Source organism: Chlorocebus sabaeus, chromosome 11, assembly GCF_047675955.1.
Source record: "Chlorocebus sabaeus isolate Y175 chromosome 11, mChlSab1.0.hap1, whole genome shotgun sequence".
Taxonomy (NCBI): domain Eukaryota; kingdom Metazoa; phylum Chordata; class Mammalia; order Primates; family Cercopithecidae; genus Chlorocebus; species Chlorocebus sabaeus.
Window position 1 is genome coordinate 15,288,408 of NC_132914.1, and position 22,173 is coordinate 15,310,580.

General features: G+C 38.9%; 1 protein-coding gene across 1 annotated transcript in view; it reads right to left on the reverse strand.

The window, feature by feature from the left end:
- Positions 1-22,173, reverse strand: part of PLBD1 (phospholipase B domain containing 1) — a 69,249-nt gene that overhangs the window by 7,300 nt on the left and 39,776 nt on the right. Inside the window, exons 7-8 of the mRNA XM_007967737.3 lie at positions 1,542-1,742; positions 1,291-1,431 (exon numbers count right to left, since the gene is read on the reverse strand). Of these exons, the coding sequence (XP_007965928.2) occupies positions 1,291-1,431; positions 1,542-1,742 (342 nt within the window). The remainder of the gene's footprint in view (positions 1-1,290; positions 1,432-1,541; positions 1,743-22,173) is intronic.

A 22,173-nucleotide genomic window follows, 5' to 3' on the forward strand; every position in this document is an offset into this window, starting at 1 on the left:
ATGACCATCCTGTGAAATTGTAGAGAAATTCTTGGGAGCCAGATGAGTCTCAGAATTTAGGGTTTTTCAGACTTTAGAACAGAGTGCGTGGATTATGTGACATTACAGTCTCTTTGAGAAACACCTCATAATCAAAGATGTTGATATTTCTGTAGCCTAATGTATACATCGTGTCTCTAAGAGGAAATAAAGACAACTAAAAAAACAGGCTGGGCACAGCAATTTGGAAACCCGAAGCAGATGGATCACCTGAGGTCAGGAGTTCAAGACCAACCTGGTCAACATGGTGAAACCCTGTCTCTACTAAAAACACATAAAAAATTAGCCGGTTGTGGTGGCAAGTGCCTGTAGTCCCAGCTACTCAGAAGGCTGAGATAAGAGAATCGCTTGAACCCAAAAGGCAGAGGTTACAGTGAGCCGAGATTGCACCACTGCACTCCAGCCTGGATGACAGAGCAATACTCCATCTGAAGAAAAATTAAAATTAAAATTAAAAACCACTAAAAGTTTCTTTCTGGCAGCTTTGCTGCCAAATGAGTTCAGATCAGGTCATATCTTGCTACCAAGTGAGCTAGCTACCACATCAAAACAAATTACAAATACCTGGTTGTGGACCTGTATCATGATTCAGTTTTATAGATGAGGAAGGTGAGGCTTGGAGAGATTCAGTGATTTGCCTGAGACTTTAAGGAACTGAGACTTGAATGAAGGCAGTGAGCCTCCTGGCTTCAAATGACTGGACTCCTTCTTGCCCACCAGAAGTGCCTTCTCTGACCCCACCCACTAACAGCCACGTTCTCTTTAGGTTCACCACCGGCCTAGGGACACCAGACCTGATGACAGCTCTTCCCATCCTGAGCTCCTGTAGCTGCTTTGAGCGCTTTGCTTCCCTACTAGACTCCTGAGTCCTTCGAGGTCAGGGATTCTGCATCCTTGCTTTTCTGGTCCCTGGGCCACAGTGGCACTCCATACATATTTGCTGAATTGAACTTAAAGCTTTAACCAGGAATACAGGAGAAAAGGTAATATTAGAACCATGAGGAATCACAGGGTCATGAATGTCTGATTTGCGTCCCAATCTGCACATTGTCCTGTAAGAGTCTGCGACGTAGGTTTACATGTTGTGCTAAACCTGGTCATTCTCCCCCAGTGTAACTAGCAGTGGCATCCCCATCCTGTCTCCCCCCCATACCCTCCCCCACCACACATTCACACGTCGTGCATTCCCCTACCATATATGAACTCACACATACTCGTCAGGTTTTCAGACTTAAGACATGAAGCAAGTACCTCTCCGTAGAACATCAGTTTGTTCAGAATATTCTACATATGTAGGAATTTGCTCCACAATGTAGAGAGTGCCTTTGTCAAGGCTGTGGCTCAGCTTTACCTTCTTCAGGTCCAGAACCATGTATTGATTGTTATAGGTGCCTGAAATATCAGGAGACATGAAGACGGGGCATGGGTATGGCTTTACTGGTTCACAAGCCCAAATCGAAACATATGTCTGTGCCTAACAGTTATTCTGCAGGGTCACTTACCAGAGTTGTATTTTGAAAAGATGTCTGCCCACCTCTTGCCACTGTCTGCCATCATATTGGCCACACGGACTCTTTGCCATGCCAGGAGAGTCTCGGGTATTACCTGCTTTAGCAGGGTTTTATTATACACGCTGTTTGTGGTCTGCAGCAGTATCAATCCACTGCTAAGAATGTAAAAGTCATCCAGAGACTCCAAAAACCCTGCAGGAAAGACAAATATACACATCAGCATATGTATACATGGAACAGTGAACCATCATTATTAGCAAAGAGCTTTACATACACAATGCATTTTGCAAAGCGTGTCAGTTATTACTATCCTTGACCTGCAGTTGCCTCCCCCAGCTCTGGCTCACCTCTGTGGTAGTCACCCAACTGCTGCATACAGAGGTGCTAATAGACATCCACCCCTGGATTCTCCATTGAAAATTTATTTTATGATTTGAAATAAAAAAAATGTTAAATCCAGAACATTGCAAGTTTCCAGAATGATAAACAGATGTAGATCCCAACTTGCTAAGATTTCGCAGGAGAACTTTTTATTAGGCAGGGGATTAGCAGGGTTCATTAGTAGGATATAAATGCCTTTTTTTCTTCTCTTCTACTTTCCCATATTTTTCAAATTTTGTATAAGTCTACTTTTTTTTTTTTTTTTGAGACACAGTCTGACTCTGTCACCCAGGCTGGAGTGTAGTGGCATGATCTCAGCTCACTGCAACCTCACCTCCTGGGTTCAAGCGATTCTTGTGCCTCAGCCTCCAGAGTAGCTGGGATTATAGGTGTGCACCACCATGCCTGGTTAATTTTTGTATTTTTAGTAGAGACCGGGTTTCACCATGTTGGCCAGGCTGGTCTCGAACTCCTGACCTCAAGTGATTCACCCGCCTTAGCCTCTAAAGTGCTGGGATTACAGGTGTGGGCCACCACACCTGGCTAAGTCTACATAATTTTTATACATGGAAAAACATCTACATTTAGAAAAGTAAAGATGGTTTTGAAACTCGGTCATTGACACTCTTCGTCAATGCTTTTTTATAAATGTTAGAGGCAACACAGGAAAATCAGTGAAGCCACAGTCTCTTCTGAAGACATATTTTGTGGTTTACACTGGGATGAGTATGGAAAGGACAGAATATCAGGTGCAGTTGTAATAAAAAGAGAGGATATATTGTCATCAGTAACAGTAATGGAACAACTGTCAGTGTTAAAGAAGAGTCAGAAAAGGACCCCAGTGGTAGAGTTAGAAGGGGCCAGAGTGGTAAGTTCCTTTGGTGCATCCTGCCGAAGGGGATTAATGCCCTTACAAAATAGTCCAGAGAGAGCTAGCTAGCCCCTTCCACTATGTGAGGTCACAGAGAGAAGGCACTGTCTATGAGAAACAGACCCTCATTAGACACTGAGTCTTCCAGTCCCTTCATCTTGGGCTTCCCAGGCTTCAGAACTGTGAACAATGAAATTTCTGTAGTTTATAAATTACCTAGTCTGAGGTGTTTTGTCATAGTAGTCAGAATGGACTGAGTCTCAAATTTCTATCATTATTTTTTACCATTTTTATCATTTTTGCCATATCTGAGATCTAAACTATCATTTAGTTAATATTTTTATTTTTTGACAAGTAAAAATTATATAAATTTATGTTATACAAAATGATATTTTGATATCTGACAAGTAAATATTGTATACATTTTGGTATACAAAATGACATTCTGATATATGTATACATTGTCAATGGCTAAATCAAGCTATTAACATATGCACTACTTAATATCTTTCTTCAAATTAACTCTCTTTTCAAACTTAAAATACTTACCCTTGTCACATACCATAATGTCTAAGAAACTATGGACTTAAATGTTTTTGTTTTTTCCCAAAGAAATACATTGAAACAAATACATTTCTACTAACATGCAAAAGATATTTGTCCACATACCACCTCAAATCACCCCACCACCCTATGCATGCTATTGCACATCTATTCTAGCCTAGTTTGGAATAAGTAAGGTGGGGTCAAAGAAAGGGGTCACCTGAAGCCGGAGGTAAGAGCATCGATTGGGAGTCAGAGGGCCTAATTTTAGTTCCCTGCTTGCCTCTAATGAATTTGACAATTCTCATTTTGCCTCTCTGTTCCTTATTTCTTTCCTCTGATAACCTGGGACTAAGTGATGTCACTCAGCTCTAACAATCTGATTTTAATTTCTTGAAATTCCTTGAGTAGGAAAGTTATACGATGAGAGGACTGTCCAACTAACCCTTAATGAGCCTCTACAAGGCTGCCGTTAAGCTATAGAGAGGTTTGTGTAAATTAGAGAAAGTCGCACACTCCAAGTGGTACAAGGCTTAAAGGTGCTCTTGAATGAAATTTTAATGGTCACCTCTCTAGAAAGACGTGACCTGGGCAAGGATATATGGCTTGGCAGAGTGTAAAATGGATTTCATTCATCTCTTGGGCTGGGATCATTTTTCAGTGCTCAAACTGTACAACCATACTTGGCAGCCTTGAGAAAGCTCCCTGGTAGAAAATCCCTGTAGGGTAGAATGCTGTATTTCTGGAATGACAATTTTGCTAATTCACTCCTTACTGTAGCAGTCTCTCTGAACACAAGAGGGCAGGCGTTCTTTAATATATGTAGGTGATTGACTATTACAAGTACTAATGTTTTAAGGAGTCATCTTTCCTTTAAAGGCAAGATTCTTTATGAAAGAGACAGGAAGATGGAAATATATAGGCTATCTAGAGTTCTAGAGCAAAGAAAATGAACTGGCCTGCAAAAACTATAGTCGAGGAGGCTAATTCTATAGTTTAAGAGTTTAAGATGATAAAGAGAAGGCCCAGAGATGAGACAAAGTTCTGACATATTGCCTTTTAAAAGAAACACATTTCTTTGACTATATACAATTATAATCTTTAAAAAAAATTTTTTTTTTTGAGGCAGGGTCTCCCTATGTTGCCCAGGCTGGTCTCGAACTCTTGAGTTCAAGGGATCCTCCTGCCTTGGCCTCCCAAAGTGCTTAGATTATAGGTATGAGCCACTACACCTAACTAAAATTATGATCTTGCTCTCATCTGTCATTAGTAGCTTTGGAAGGCAGATTGAGATCAGGAGAAAATGAAACACTCCAGTGTTTTATGAATGCCAGCCTAAGAATAACATTTCATGGTAAGCTTCTCACTGAATTTAATTAAGAAATAAAAAGAAACTCTTTCAGTTAATAAATCATATTTCAAGACTTAAGAAAAAAAAAACACTGAATTACAGAAATAAACAGTAACCACTATGTAGTCAGGCAAATGGCAACAACGGTTACTCAACACACACCATGGAACAAACACATTAGAAACAATTATGATGGTTGACTCATGGGGAGTTGCATGTTGAGACAGGGTGGAGTTGAAAGAAATCATCTTATGACCAGTTAATCAAGAAAAGTATGAAAAATAAGGTGGGATTTCTGGAAAGGTAGAAGGGAGGAAGCATCCTGAGTTAGGTGGGGAAGATGATCAAGACAGGTCTGATCTGGCAGAAGATATCAGTGTCCTGGGATGGTGCCAATGAGGAGACAAAGAATCAAAGAAAGGTACTGGAAAAAAAAAACCAGAAATTAAGTGCTGCAAGATCCATTTGTAATTCTTTAGAATACGTGCCTGAATTCTGCTATTTCTTTTCTTTTCTTGGTTCTACCTTTTAAAAGCAAAGGACATGAATTGTGGTCTGTACTAAATATAGATTGTATTTATATGCTTCAGCTTTATGAGCAAAGTACCTCTATTAAAGAGGTAACATGACATTAATAAAAGTAATTATAGAACATTAAAAATGTTTACAACATATATTAATTAAATAGGCAATTTTATAGATTATGAAGACGTGACTGAAATTTTCCTGGAGCCTATTCTTTTATCTTCATTTGTACCTACTTTCAAGTACATGCACTTAATATTTAAAAAGGCTAAGCTGGCTCATGCCTGTAATCCCAGGACTTTGGGAGATCCAGGTGAATGGTGGATCATTTGAGGTCAGGAGTTCATGACCAGCCTGACCAACATGGGGAAACCCCATCTCTACTAAAAATACACACACACACACACACACACACACACACACACACACAATTAGCCGGCCGTGGTGACACATGCCTGTAGTCCCAACTATTTGGGAGGCTGAGGCACCAGAATTGCGTGAATCCGGGAGGTGGAGGTTGAACTGGCCACTGCACTCCAGCCTGGGCACCAGACTCCGTCTCAAAAAACAAAAACAAGGCCAGGCACAGTGGCTCACATCTGTAATCCCAGCACTTTGGGAGGCTGAGGCCGGCGGATCACGAGGTCAGGAATTTGAGACCAGCCTGACCAACAGGGTGAAACCCCATCTCTACTAAAAATACAAAAATTAGCCGGGCACGGTGGCACGTGCCTATAATCCCAGCTACTCAGGAGGCGGAGGCAGCGGAATCGCTTGAACCCGGGAGGCGGAGGTTGCAGTAAGCCGAGATCGCACCACTGCACTCCAGCCTGGGCCACAACAGCGAAACTCCGTCTCAAAACAACAACAACAACAACAAACAACGACAACAAAAAGGGCTAAGCAAAGATTTTGCTGCTTAGACCACGAGGGCTGCCATAGTCTCACAGACAGGATGGACTATGGATTCAGTATGCTGGGGTGGTCTAGGGTGCTTGTTAAAAATGCCCGAGCCCAGATCAATGAAATAGGAATTTCTATGGATAACACTGCATTTTTAGCAAGCTCCACAGGAAAAACTCGGGAACATCTAAGTTTAAGAGGTATGTATACATGTATGGGGGAGGTGATAGCATACCTGTATATAGTGAAAAGTAGGAACATACCATGCTTGGGGAAACACACTAAGTGCATCCCAGAAAGCCTCACTTATAGATCATCAAGCTTGAAGCCTCCGCCTTATGGGGATCATCATTACTGGGATCCTCAATTAAAAGTCCTTTGAGGCCAGGCAAGGTGGTTTATGCCTGTAATCCCAGTACTTTGGCAGGCCGTGGAGGGTGGATCACCTGAGGTCAGGAGTTCAAGATCAGCCTGGCCAGCATGGCAAAACCCTGTCTCTACTAAAAATACAAAAATTAGCAGGGCGTCGTGGCATACGCCTGTAGTCCCAGCTACTCGGGAGGCTGAGACACAAGAATCGCTTGAACCTGGGAGGCAGAGGTTGCAGTGAGCTGAGATGGCGCCATTCCACTCCAGCATGGGCGACAGAGTGAGACGCAGTCTCAAAAAAAAAGTACTTTAAATAGGTTCCATCTTTTGTTCCCACACAGAAGCTCCACCCACCAGGCATGGCAGGAAATCCTTTGAGTTCACTGCTCTTTTCGTTTTTTGTTTGTGTTTTTGTTTTGAGACAGGTCATGCTCTGTCGCCCAGGCTGGATGCAGTGGCGGGATCAAGTGTCAGGGCAGCTTCAAACCACCAGGCCTCCTGAGTAGCTGGGGCTACAGGCATGCACCACCACACCTGGCTAAATTTTTTTATTTTTTTGTAGAGACAGGGGTCTTGCTATGTTGCACAGCCTGGTCTCAAACTCCTGGGCTCAAGCAATCCTCCCGCCTGGGCCTCTTAAAAACTGCTGGGATTACAGGTGTGAGCCACCACACCCAGCTGGCTCTTTTAGTTTTAGCCATTTAATTTAAATCTGAATCATTTCTAAAAAAAAAAAAAAAAAAAGAAATGGATATTTATAGTTGGATAGATTGCCTTTGCACTCAGTCCTCAATCACTGAATTGTGTGACCTTGACCTGTTTGACTATTTAACCTCGCCTACTATTTAACTGTTTATTTTTAAAATGCAGACAAAATACCCTCCTTGAGGCTTCTTATGGAAGGTAGAATTTGTAAAAATCAGTATAATTTGCCTCTTCACTGCATTAACGTGCTACAGACTCAGACTGTTTTGTGTAAAGTATGTCAAAGAACTGTGCTTTGTCTAAAGAGAAGTTTGATGTTTTGTATGCTTGTTAAGAAAATACAGTACTAGAAATTAATGGTGGACAGCTGATTTTAAAAATACCCTTCTTGTTAGGTTTTTATGAACATTAAATGACATAATAAAAACAAAATGTTGGTCCGGCACCGTGGCTCATGCCTGTAATTCCGGCACTTTGGGTGGCTGAGGCAGGTGGATCACTTGAGGCCAGGAGTTCGAGACCAGCCTGGCCAACATGGTGAAACCACGTCTCTACTAAAAATACAAAAATTAGCCAGGCGTGGTCACACACTCCTGTAATCCCAGCTACTCGGGAGCTGAGGCATGAGAATCGCTTGAACCTGGGAGGCGGAAGTTGCAGTGAGCCAAGATCACACCACTGCACTCCATCCTGGGTGACAGAGTGAGACCCTGTCTGAGAAAGCAAAAGCCCACAAACAAACAAAAACAAAATGTTTAGCATAGTGTCAGGGACAGAGCTGGGTACGTGGCAGGGGCTAAACACATATTCAGGATTTTTGTTTTCCTTTCTATTTAATAACAAGTTGAACACAAGCTTATAGTAATTTATTTAAAATTTAAATTCTGCATAATTCCCATAAAACTAGTCAGATCCCATTCATGTTATTTATCATCTGGTTACTACAAAGGATTCTCTTCAAGTAACAAGTCCTGTGCTAAACACGTAGGTTTTGCATCTGAAGTCCCTTGTTTACAATTCCTGAACATCTTAGAATCCTGTTCTCAAATCCAGGGTATGAAAGGGAGGGCAGGATGAATAGAAAGCAAGTTACAATAGGAAGTGTGATCTCTTAGGCAGTCCCCACCTCCTCCTTGTTTTATTGCCCATCTTTCTTTCCTACAGTTCCTACCATGTCCACATCAAAGCGGACATCATCTATCTCCTTCCTTTCTGATTTTCCTCTAATCCTTCTTCCTTCCTTCCTTCTTTTCTACTTCCTTCCATAAATATTTATTCAATGATTATAATATGCAAGGCTCTGTGCCCCTCCAGGGACACAGACATGAATACAGAATATGGGCTCTGAAGAAATTATGCACAGGGTACCTAGGAAGCTCAAAGGAGAGATGACTGACTTGTCCTGAAGGTTAGTAAAACCATCTAAAAGGAGCTCTTGTGCTACTCTTTGTTAATATGAGAAGCACTAGGGTATTATGTATTACCTGGCCAAAAAAAAATAAAAAAATTTAAAAAAAGCTGGTATCAAGGGTGAGTATTCCAATAATAGCAGCATGATAAAATTGAGTGATTTTCCCACAAATAATAATTATAAAACTGTATAAAATTATTTAAAGCAATGATTTGAAGATACTAGGAATGACCAAAGGCAGGGAGAAACAGAACGTTAGTACAGCACTGGTTAAGCTGGAGTATGAGGCTTCCTTGCCTGCATGTATTCCTAAACCCCTGATATGAACTGAATTCTGTTTCCTCAAAATTCATATGTTGAAGTATTAACCCCCAGTACCTGAAAATAGACTATATTTGGATACAGAGCATTAAAAAGGTAATTAAGGTCAACTGAGGTCTTATGGGCAAACTCTAATTCAACATGACCTGTGTCCTTATAATAAGAGGAAGTGGGCCGGGCGCAGTGGCTCGCGCCTGTAATCCCAGCACTTTGGGAGGCCAAGGCAGGTGGATCACGAGGTAAGGAGATCGAGACCATCCTGTCTAACAGTGAAACCCCATCTTTACTAAAAATACAAAAAATTAGCCAGGTATGGTGGCACACACCTGTAGTCCCAGGTACTTGGGAGGCTGAGGCCGGAGAATCACCTCAACCTGGGAGGCGGAGGTTGCAGTGAGCTGGGATCATGCCACTGCACTCCAGCCTGGGTGACAGAGTGAAACTCCATCTCAAAAAAATAAAAAAATAAAAACATAAATAAGAAAAAAAACAGGAAGTGATGCCAGGTATATGCACATACAGAGAAAAGGCCGTGTGAGAACACAGTGAGAGGGTGGCCATCTGTAAGTCAAAGAGATAAACCAAACCTGTCAATATCTTGATCTCGGACTCTTAGCCTCTAGAACTGGGAGAATAATTAATTTCTGGTTGTTTAAGCCACCCAGTGTTTGTCATGGCAGCCTCAGAAAACTAATACATAGCCCATACCCAACTTTAGTTATGGAAAACTACAGTCATTCTGGCTTGAAATGGCGAGGTCAAAATCTAGTGTTGCACAACAGCTGAGAATTTAAGAGGAAAATTTTGGGAGCAAGAGAACTACAAGAAGAGCAGAGATTCAAAATCTGAATATGAACTCTGTCCAGTTCCCTGACTGACCACTAACTGTGCATGGAATGCGGGAAACGCCAGGGAGCCCAGGGTAAAAACAGAAAGAAACGAGAAGGTTTTCCCTTGTAAGACAGAATTGCTCTAGAATTGAGATAGGTGAGTTTGCTGCAACTTAACACTGCCAGGGTTCCCAACTCATATGCAGCTCAAATTCCTCAAGCTGTCAGAGGTCAAAGGTAAGAACTGGAAAGCCAAATGGGAATATAGGGGAAACCTGAGGATAAGGAAATCACAAAGAGAGTTAGCTCTGTAATATGAATATGTGCTGCCAACATCTTTCACTGGCTGCTAAATTACACAGATGCAGGAGCAACCCCCAGAGGACCAGGTTGAAGCAGCAGCTGGAAGTAAGCAACACTGAGGAAGGACATTGGTTGCTGCACACCGTGCAGGTGACGTACGTTGAAGTGTGAGTGCAGACAAGGTAATTGCCTGTTAAAAACAAAAAGTAAAACGAGTGACTTCAGCAAGATGTCTGACTAGAGGCGTCTAACATTCATTTCCCTACAAAAAAAAAAGAACCAAAATGATGAATAAACAACTCTATTTTGACTAGAGTATCCAAAGGAGAACACTAAAGTGTTCCAAAGGAGTACAATAAGGGAGTTGCAGAGACCCAGTGGAGCATGGAGACTTGGGATGGCTGCATAAAAAAAAGAGTGAAACGTTCTGCCTTTGCCACTCCGTCTTCCCAGTCACGATTGCTATGAAACCAGGAGGCAGTCTCCCTATGGAGAAAAGGTGAGCAGGAGAACTCGCAGCAATCTCCATTAAAGATGCAAACACCTAGTCTTTGCTGCTTGAGAATTCTGCAGTTTTCACAAGCCGTGAACCCATTCCAGGGAGCTGCCTGGCATTCACATGGCTGTATTATAAAGAATGAGCCCACACTGTGCCACCTTCTCCTCTGTGATCTAAGCTGCTGAGGTACAGCACCATCTTGAGACCGGCGCCACTACTACAGTGCACTGTGCTCTGGAGGACCAGTAACCACTGTTTGTTTCTCCCCATCCTGAGGCTCTGCTGCAAGTACACTGTGCTTGTAAACAGTAGCACACCACTCACCAGTCGAGCAGCTACTGTTTCCTATCCACCTATCCATGCTGCCTCTCTGTTCCTATCCATGCTGCCTAGGAGGCACTCCATCTTCCCCAACCCTGTGGCTGCAGCACCTCAACCTCAATTACTCAGAGCGTAGGCCCAGTGAAACAGCCATAACCTTGGTGCCTGAGCCCATGTGCTGTCCTGACCCCCAAGGAACAGATGATCCTACCCAGCAGGGAGGCCACACCTTACCCAGAAGGAGCAGTCCCTATGTACTTGTGTGTAACAGCCTGGCACTCCTGCCCCCAGAGGAGAGACTGTCTAATCCTATTGGAGTAGGCCTTGTGCACCCATGGTGCATGAAACAAACTGGCACCCCTGCCACTGGCAGAAAGGCCATGCATATGACTTGACAGCGCTGCCATACAAACTCCTGCAGGCTAGGATGCCGCTGAGGCATCCATAGAAATTGCTAACATTGACTACAGCTGAAAAAACTGCATGGTGACTACACTCCTGCATCCACCTGGAACCAAAGCCAATGCACCCTACACAACCGACACCTTTGGACACATCTGCAGGCAAAAATCTTTCCTTATGATAACAACTCTATAAAACTGGAAGAGGCATCCATTCTATCAGATGCCCAGACATCAATGCAGGGACACAAGAAATATGAAAAAGCAAGAAAACATGACACCACCAAAAAAACACAATAACTCTCCAATAACTGACCTTAAAGAAATGGCAATTTACTAATTGCATAAAAAACATTTTAAATATGATCTTAAGGAAAATCAGTGAGATTCAAGAGAATATAGATAGGCAATTCAATAAAATCAGAAAAGCAATTCATGATATGAATAAAAAATTCAACAGAGATATCATTTAAAAAAAATCTTGGAGCTGAAGACTTTAATGAATGAAAGAAAAAATATAATAGAAACTTCCAACAGCAGACTACACCAAGCAGAATAAAGAATTTCTGAACTGAAGACGGCTCTTCATCTGAAGAATGAAGAAAGCCTACGAGACCTATGAGACACCTTTCAGTAAACACATTTTCACACTATAGAAACTTGAGGCCGGGCGTGGTGGCTCACGCCTGTAATCCCAGCACTTTGGGAGGCTGAGGCGGGCGGATCACGAGGTCAGGAGATCGAGACCATCCTGGCTAATACGGTGAAACCCCATCTCTACTAAAAATACCAAAAATTAGCCAGGCGTGGTGGTGGGCGCCTGTAGTCCCAGCTACTGGGGAGGCTGAGGCAGGAGAATGGCATAAACCCGGGAGGTGGAGCTTGCAGTGAGCCGAGATTGCACCACTGCACCACTGCACTCCAGCTTGGGCGACAGAGCCAGACTCCATCTCAAAAAAAAAAAAAAAAAAAAAAAAAAAAGAAACTTGAGAGGGAGAAGAGATGGAGAAGGGCACAGAAAGCTTAACAAAATAATAGCAGAAACTTCCTAAGTTTTGAGAGTGATATGGAGAACTCTATGCCAACAAATATGAAAACTTAGAAGAAATGAATAAATTCCTGGGCACATAAAACTTACCAAAATTGAATCATGAAGAAATAAAAAATTTGAACCGACCAATAACAAGTAATGAGATTGAATTAGTAATAAAAAGTCTTCCACAAAAGAAAAGCTGAGGCCCCAATGGCCTCACTGATGAGTTTTACAAAACATTAAAGAAGAACTAATACCTATCCTTTGAAGACTATTCAAAAGACATGAAGAGGAGGGAATACTTCCAATATCTTTCTATGAGACCAGCATCACCCTGATTACAAAACCTGACAAGGACACAACAAAGAAAGAAATCTATGGGCCAATATCCCTAATAAATATAGATACAAAACTCCTCAAAAAAATATTTAAAAACTGAATTCAATAGCACATTAAAAAAAGTCACTCACCATAATAAATGGGATTCGTTCCAGGGATGCAAGGATGGTTCAATATATGCAAATCAATAAACATAATACATCACATTAACAGAATCAAGAACAAACCCCTGAAGGGATGTTGAATCTACTGATCTAGAAAAGACATTTTAAAAAATTCAACATCCCCTCATGATAAACACTCTCAACAAAATAGATATATAAGAAAGACAACTCAACACAATAAAGCCCATATATAACAAATTCACAGCTAGCATCATACTGAATGGGGAAAAGTTGAAAGCTTTTCCTCTAAGATCTGGAACAAGACACAAATGCACCACTTTTATTTAACATAATACTGGAGGTCCTAGCCAAAGCAATCAGGCAAGAGAAAGATAAAAAAGGCATCCAAATTGAAAAGGCAGAAATCAAACTGTCCCTGCTTCCAAATGACATAATCTTATATATAGGGAAAACCCTGAAAACTTCACCAAAATACTACTAGAACTAATAAGTAAATTGAGTACAGTTGCAGGATACAAAATAAATATACGAAAATCTATAACATTTCTTTATGACAATAGCAGACAATCAGAAAAAAAATAAAGCAATTCCATTTACTACAGCTACAAAAACAAACACTTAACTAAGGAGGTGAAAGATCTTTATGATGAAAACTATAAAATGTTGACAAAAGAAATGAAGAGGATACAAATGGAAAGATATTCCATGTTTAAGGATTTGAGGTATACTTTTTAAAATGTCCATACTAATCAAAGCAATATACAGATTCAGTGCAAGCTCTATCAAAATACCAATGACATTCTTCATTAAAAGAGAAAAAAAATCTTTAAATTTGTATGGAACCTCAAAAGACCCCAAAGAGTCAAAGCAATCTTGAGCAAAAAAAACGAAACTGGAAACATCACACTACCTGGCTTCAAAATATACTACAAAGTTATAATAACCAAAACAGCATAGTACTGGCATAAAAATAGACATATGTACTAATGGGATAGAATAAAAAATACAGAAATAAATTCACACACTTACAGCAAATTGATTTTTGGCAAAGAAACTAAGAACACACATTGGAAAAAATTCTCTTTGATAAATGGTGCTCAGAAAACTGGATATCTACATGGAGAGGAATGAAACTAGACCCCTTGCTGGGTATTTATCCAAAGGAAATGAAATAAGTATATTAAAGAGATATCTACACTCTCATGCTTATTGCAGCACTATTCACAATAGTCAAGATATGGAATCAACCTATATGTCTGTCAACAGATGACTGGATAAAGAAAATGTGATACATATATGTATAATGGAATACTATTCAGCCATAAAAAGAATCGAATTAGGTCATAGGTGGCAATGTGGATGAGCCCTGGGGGCATTTTGTTAAATGAAATAAGCCAGGCACAGAAAGACAAATACTGAACAATCTCACTCAGATGTGGAATCTATAAAAGCCGATCACATACAAGTGTAGAGTAGGACAATGCTTACCAGCAGCTGGGGAGGGTAGGCAAGGTGGGAAGGGTTTAATCAACAGGTACAAAATTACAGTTAGACAGAAGGAAAAAGTTCTGGTATTCTATTGCACAGTAGGCTTACTATAGTTAACAATATTATATTATATATTTCAAATAACTAAAAGAGATTTTTGAATGTCCTTACCATTAGAAAGTGATAAATGTTTGAAGTGATGAATATTCTAAATACCATGATTTGTTCACTACACAATGTATACATGCATCAAAACATCACACTGTATCCTATAAATATGTACAATTATATGTCAATTAAAAATAAAATAAAACATAATTCTCAAAAATACACATTCAGAGACACTATGGTGTGCTATTTTTGAAGTCCAGATTTCAACCAAAAATTACCAGGCACTATAGTTAACAATATTGTATTACATATTTCAAAATAACTATAAAAGAGGATTTTGAATGTTCTTACCATAAGGAATTGATAAATGTTTGTGGTGAAGAATATACTAAATATATATATACATTGTGTAATGATCAAGTCATGGTATTTGCTATATTTGTCACCTCCAAAGAAAAAGGAAAATATGACCCCACACTTAAGTCACTGGAAACTGTTTCCAAGTAGGCCTTGATATTGGGTTTAGTGGAAAAAGACAAAACAGGAAAATATAGTATTAAGATTTACCAGAGAGGGAATCTCAACATAAAATTAGAAGTTAAAAAAAGAACAAAATTGAAATTCTAGACCTGAAAAGTACAGTAAATGAAATGAAAAATTCACTGTATACTTCAACAGTAAATTTGAGATGGCAGAAGAAGGAAATAGAAAACTTGAAGATTGTGGCTGGGCGCGGTGGCTCACACCTGTAATCCTAGCACTTTGGGAGGCCAAGACAGGCGGATCACCTGAGGTCGGGAGTTGGAAACCAGCCTGGCCAACATGGTGAAACTTTGTCTCTACTAAAAATACAAGATCAGCCAGGCATGGTGGCGCATGCCTGTTATCCCAGCTACTTGGGAGGCTGAGGCAGGAGAATCACTTGAACCCAGGAGGTGGAGGTTGCAGTGAACTATCACGTCACTGCACTCCATCCTGGGCAACAAGAGTGAAACTCCATCTCAAAATAAATAAATAAAATTTAAAAAGAAAAAATAAAACAAAGAAAACCTGAAGATAGAAGATTAATGGGAATCATCCAATCTGAAAAACAGAGAGAAAAAAATAAAAACTACATAAAATTTACAAAGCCCCAGAGATTTGTGCAAAAATGTTTAGCATCTGATGAATAATTGACTGGAGTCCCAGAGGGAGAAGAGAGAGAAAAGAGGAAAAAGTATGTGAAGCTATAAGTGGTGAAAAAGCCCTACCTTTAATGAAAAACATTAATTTACAGTTCCTATCAGCACAACAAACTTAAAATAACCACAAAGAAGACCAGAGTTAGCCCGCCAGAAAACTGAAGTCACCAAAAATCTAAATGCAGAAAAAAATTTGAGCAGAAAAGAATATAATTAACAGCTTACTTCTCAACACACACACACACACACACACACACACACTTCTTGTTTTAATTTTTTAAAAGACAGTAAGTTTTTAAGTAAAAAATCTTAACACCATATTGGTGTATTTATAACATACATAGATGTAGCATATATATGACAACAATAGCATAAAGGATGGAAGGCACTAAATGGGATAATTACCATTTTAAGTTCCTATATACTTTTTAGTAGACATAATTGCTTATTAACTTTACGTAAATTGTGATGAGTTAAAGATGCATATCACAAGCCCCAGGGACAACAATTTTAAAAATGCCAATAAATATAGCTAGAAAGCCAACTGGAGTATTAAAATATAGACTATTTTGTTAGAAAATCTTTGTTAAAATGTTTAACACAAAAGAAGACAGGAACGGAGGAACAGAGAAACAAAATAGAGATGAAATGAACTAAATAGTGAAATGGCAGACTTAAATCTAAATATATAAATATTTACAGTAAATGTAAATGGACCAAACACTTCCATCAAAAGTAAGAGACTCAAACTTGATAGAAAAGAAAGCAAAATGTACTAATTATCTGTCTACAAAAGACATACAGCAAACGCAAAACCACAAATAGTTTGAAAGTAAAGACATTCCATTTGTGCTAGCAAATTAAAATATGCTTTGATTCACATTTGAACCTGAAAGCAGAAATGCCTACATTAATTGCCACATTAAAAACAGCCATCAGGCGGGCAGATCACGAGGTCAGGAGATCGAGACCATCCTGGTTAACATGATGAAATCCCGTCTCTACTAAAAATACAAAAAATTAGCCGGGCGTGGTGGCGGGGGCCTGTAGTCCCAGCTACTCAGGAGGCTGAGGCAGGAGAATGGCGTGAACCCGGGAGGCGGAGCTTGCAGTGAGCCAAGATCGCACCACTGCACTAGAGCCTGGGCGACAGAGCGAGGCTCCATCTCAAAAAAAAAAAAAAGAAAGAAAGAAAAAAAGAAAAAAACCCAGCCATCTACCCTTGATTATCTAGAAAGACTTCGTAATGATGGCCAGTTCCTTTTAGGTTTTAGAAAATCAAGTGATGACGTAAATTTCCCTTAATTTGCACAGTAGTAATTAAAGTACATCTCTAAAGTGGAACACTTACACTAGGCTCTAAGATTCACTTTGAGGTGGAACTTAAAACCAATATACTGTATGTATGCATTGGTAATAGCTACTTTTGCTTCATAGCTTCATACCAACAAAATATATCAGAATAGTATGAAAGTACTGGAGGAGCTGAAAGAAAAATACCGAAGGCCGGGCATGGTGGCTCATGCCTGTAATCCCAGCACTTTGGGAGGCCGAGGCAGGCAGATCCCGAGGTCGGGAGTTGGAGACCAGCTTGACCAACATGGAGAAACACCATCTCATAGCATGCTTGTAATCCCAGCTATTTGGGAGGGTGAGGCGGGAGAATCGCTTGAACCCGGGAGGTGGAAGTTGCGGTGAGCTAAATCGCGCCATTGCACTCCAGCCTTGGCAACAAGAGCAAAACTCATCTCAAAAAAAAGAAGAAAGAAAAAAGAAAAACACCCGGATACACATACTGCTTCAGACTTACAGACCTAAGCTGCATTTATGGGGTAGTGATGAGGTTTAGAACATACACGTATTTTGTTAAAATTCTCCAGATGATTCTTAGTATGAACTACTACATTATAACTTTTAAGATATACTTAGAAGTCCTTAAGACATCTAGCTCCATCTCTAATAGACAACACATTTATATTGCAGATTTTTTTTTTTAGTTTATGACCAGTTATTTGTGAAGGACTATTGGCAGGAAAAATATGAATATGTTAACTTTAGCTTACAGCACCAATTTACGAAGGAACAACAGGCTCACCAGCTGATCTCAAGCATAAAACACCCCACATCAGTCTGATACGATATGGCACTACTTTGAATCTGTTACTAGTACCACCTTGACAGAGGATACATGCTCCCAAAACGTTTGTTACCATACTTAAAAATCACTGCTGTCATTAAGCATCAGTTTCAAAAGTATAGCCATCAGTTTCAAAAGTATAATTTACTTTTTCCAGATGACTACCATTATTCTCGTCTTTTGAATTTGTAAGGGGAAAAACAACAAAAACAAAAACTTATGATGCACTTTTCTCCAGCACATCTGATTTCAAATTGGAAATTAAAGACATGCTATGGTAATGCACCTGCTAGTACTCACACTTTTTACAAGAAAAAACAGAGGCAAGAAACTTAATGGAAAGAAAAAAACCTTCCTTTGCTGGCCCTTAAACTGAGTCAAGATCTGAAATGTAGAGATGATCTCTGACATTTATAACAGATACCTGTATGTTCTTGCTGTGTAAATAAAATTGCTGGTATGAAAACAGTAAGCATAAAAAAGTTGGAGTGGTTATATTAATATAAGGCAATGTAGACATTAAGACAAGGAGTTGTCCTAGAGACAAAAAAAAAGACATTTCATAATGATAAAAGGGTCCATATAGTAGGAATATACTATACTTATGAATGTAGGTGTTAAATGATAGAGTATCAAAATGCATAAAGCAAAACTACCAGAAATGAAATGAGAAATATAATCTGCCATGGGATTAGAGAAAAAGGATAAGAAAATGAGAAATAGACAAATTAACAATTATAGTGGAGGTATAAATATTTATTTTGTAGTAAATGATTAACAAATAGAAAGTCAGTTAAGAAAATAGATGATGTGAATTGCACTATCAATTAACTTGCACTGACTGACATTTACAGAACACTACACTCAGAAATACTAGAATTTACATTATTTTCTACTGCATATGAAGCGTTCATTGAGATAGACTCATGCTGAGCCATAACACAGGTCTCAATAAAGTTAAAAAAAAAATTGAAATCATACAAAATATGCTCTGATCTCAGAATAAATTAGAAAATGGAAATTTATTTCCAATTAATTTATGATTATTTCTATGGAAATAAATTTCCATAGAAAATTGGAAAATAGTGACAAAGATCTGAAAAATCTGTAAATTTTTGGAAATTAAACAATACACTTTCAAACAAGCTATGGATTAAATAAATCATGTGATAAATTAAAAAATATTCCAAATGGAATAAAAATGAACACAAAATATATCAAAATTTGTCAGATGCACCAAAAGTACTGCTTATTGGAAAATTTATCATTTTTTTGCTTATGATAGAAAGATGAAAATCAGTTATCTAGTTTTCTGCATTAAGAAGCTAGAAAAAATTACAAATTAAATGCAAAGTAAGTAGAAGAAAGAAAATAAAGATAAAAATGGAAATTTTATCTTAATAAAGAAGAAAAATGGACAATATCATGAATGATAATGGGGACTTTACACATCCTACAGACATTAAGAGGTTAAGAAAAATATTATAAATAGCTTCATATCAATAAACTTAGAATAACTTAGAAAGAAGGGATAAATTCCTTGAAAGACACATTTTTAAAACTAACTCAAGAAGAGTTAGAAAACTGAAATAGTCCTGTAGCAGTGAAAGAAATTAAATTTACAATTAATAACTTTTCAACTAATAAAAACCTTCATGTCTAGGTAGCTTCACTTGTGAATTCTATTAAACACTTAAAGAAGAAAATGGGCTGGGCATAGTGGCTCACACCTGTAGTCTCAGCATTTTGGGAAACCAAGGCAGGAGGATCACTTCAGCCTAAGAGTTTGAGGCTGCAGTGAGCTATGTTCACACCACTGTACTCCAGCCTGGGTGACAGAGTGAGACCCTGTCTTTAAAAATAAATAAATAAATAAATAAATAAATAAATAAATAAAGCAAAATAATCCCAATTCTATACATGCTCTTAAAAAAATTAGGAGAAAGAAATAATTCCAAATTTAGGATATGAGGATAAGCTTATCCTAAAACCAAAACCATCATAAGAAAAGTAAACTACAAACTAGTATGTCTGATGAATGTAAATGAAAAAAATCATTAACACATGTTAGTAAATTGAACTAAAAATAAATACAAAGAATAACACATCATGGCTAAGTGAGGATTAACCCAGGAATTTCAAGTGGTTTAACATCTGAAAATCAATCAATGTAACTCATTATATTAACAAAGGAAAAAATTTGTATGATCCTTTCAACAGTTGCTGAGAAAGAATTCAGAAAAATGCAACATTTATTTAATATTGATAAAAATATTAAATAAAGTAGGAAGAGCAGGAACCTTCCTTAACATTACAAAGGGCATCTACAAAAAATCTGCAGTTAACATCATACTTAATGGTGAAAGACAATACTTTTCACCCCAGGTCAGGAATTGGGCAAGGATTTCCATGCTCACCACTTACGGTCTCCATTATTCTGGAGGTCTTCTCCAGCACAATCATACAAAAAAAAAACAAAGACATACAAGGGATGGGAGAAGTCAGACTGTCTTTATTTAGAGATGACATGATTGTATATATAGAACATCCTAAGGAATCTATAAAAAAGCTACTAGAAGTAATATGTGAATTTAAAAAGATCTCAGGATAATAATGTACAAAAAAAGTCATACTATATTGTGGTAGTTTTCAAATTTCCACAAATTATTTGGCACCCTTCCCTTTAAAAGGTGGATTCTAATTCCCTTTCCTTGATTGTGGGCTGGTCATAATACCTTGCTTCTAATTAATAGAACCTGGTGGAAGTGAGTGTTGACGTCTGAGGTGAGGTCACAATAGGCATTACTATTTCTCCCTTGTTCTTTTGGATGGCTTGGTCTGGAGGAAGCCAGGGGTCTTGCCATGAAGGACACTCAAGCAGTTCTGAGGAAAGGCCCAAGTGAAGAGGAACCAATTGCCAGCACTACCCTGTCAGCTATGTTAGTAAGTCGCTTTGGAAGCCCATACTCCAGTCTCAGTTAAGCTATCAGAGATTTCAGCCCTTCAGTCTTTGAGTCTTCCAGCTGAGGCCCCGGTCATAGGAGAGACAGATTATCCTCACTGTGCCCTATCTAAATTCCTGATCCACAGAAACCATGAGTAATTAAATCATTATTGTTTTTAGCCACTAATTTTTGGAGCAATTTGTTATGTAGCAATGGGTAATCAATAAATATACATGAGAACAAACAACTGAAAAAAGAATTAAATAAAATCTTGATTACAGGAGCATCAAACATAACTTAGGATTTAACTTACTTAAAGGTATGTAAGACCTAAATACTGAAAACTACACGATATGACTCAAATTAAAGACCTAAATAAACAAATAGATTATATTAGTGGATTGGAAGACTCAATGCTGTTGACAAGTGAATTTTCTCTGAATTGGTTAAAACTATCAGATCTTTGTGCTGAGGTCTTCACACAGTTGTATTGGCTGCCATTTCAGTGCCATCATCCTCTAGTGATTTATCTCTTTGTCTTACCTCCTTGATTATTGATTTGTATTGCCAAAATAAGTACATGTATGGGGAGGGCTGGTGCAGGGCTTTTACCTTCCTTACTTAGCCTCAGCAGTTGCTAGGCAAAACAGACCATGTATTCAAAACCCTTCTTGTTAGGGACAGAAACTTCTAGAACAAGGCTATTCAAAGTCACTTTTTTTGGGGTATCCACTGCCTCAGGCAAGTGTTTTTGTTTGTTTGTTTGTTTAACAGGACCCCTGCCTATACAAACAATTTGATTAAAAACATATATTTAAAAATTCATAGGTACATGTGAGGTGTGATGATTTCTCATTGAAGATTTAGGATGGTGGGCAGAGAAAGGCACTGTTTTGTCTATTGTCCAATCAGTGCATGTGAAGATTCTTTATAGTATCCAGGTACCATCTCTTTGTATTCTTTATTATTAAATGCATTGTTCCTGGCTAAGTTCCTATTTTTTGTCATGAGAAAAAGGTAGCAATACTGTTATTACAAAACCATGACTTTTTGGAACCCGTTTGTATTCAAACAACACAGATCTCCTTGCCTCTGCAGTTCCCTAACACCATTCTCTTAATGACTCTGCAACAGCTATCACGCCACCTGTGAATCCTGGCTTCTAATGACTCAAAAATCCTTGTTATGCTTTGTTTATGTTGATCACAAACGCAAGTCTTACCAGAGTGTTAAAAAAATTGTGAATGATAATTTGTTTTATGATCACTAAAGCTACACGGGGAATTTTACGGTGTAAACACAGATCAACATGTTTTCTGTTGGACTCTTTAGGCTAATTGCTGCCTCCCTAGAATGTAATCTCTTTGTTGTTGTTGCTGTTGTTGCTGTTGTTGTTGAGATGAGGCCACACTTTGTCCCCCAGGCTGAAGTGCAATGGTGCTATCTTGGCTCCCTGCAACCTCTGCTTCCCTGGCTCAAACTGTTCTTCAGCCTCAGCCTCCTGAGCAGCTGGGATTACAGGCATGAGCT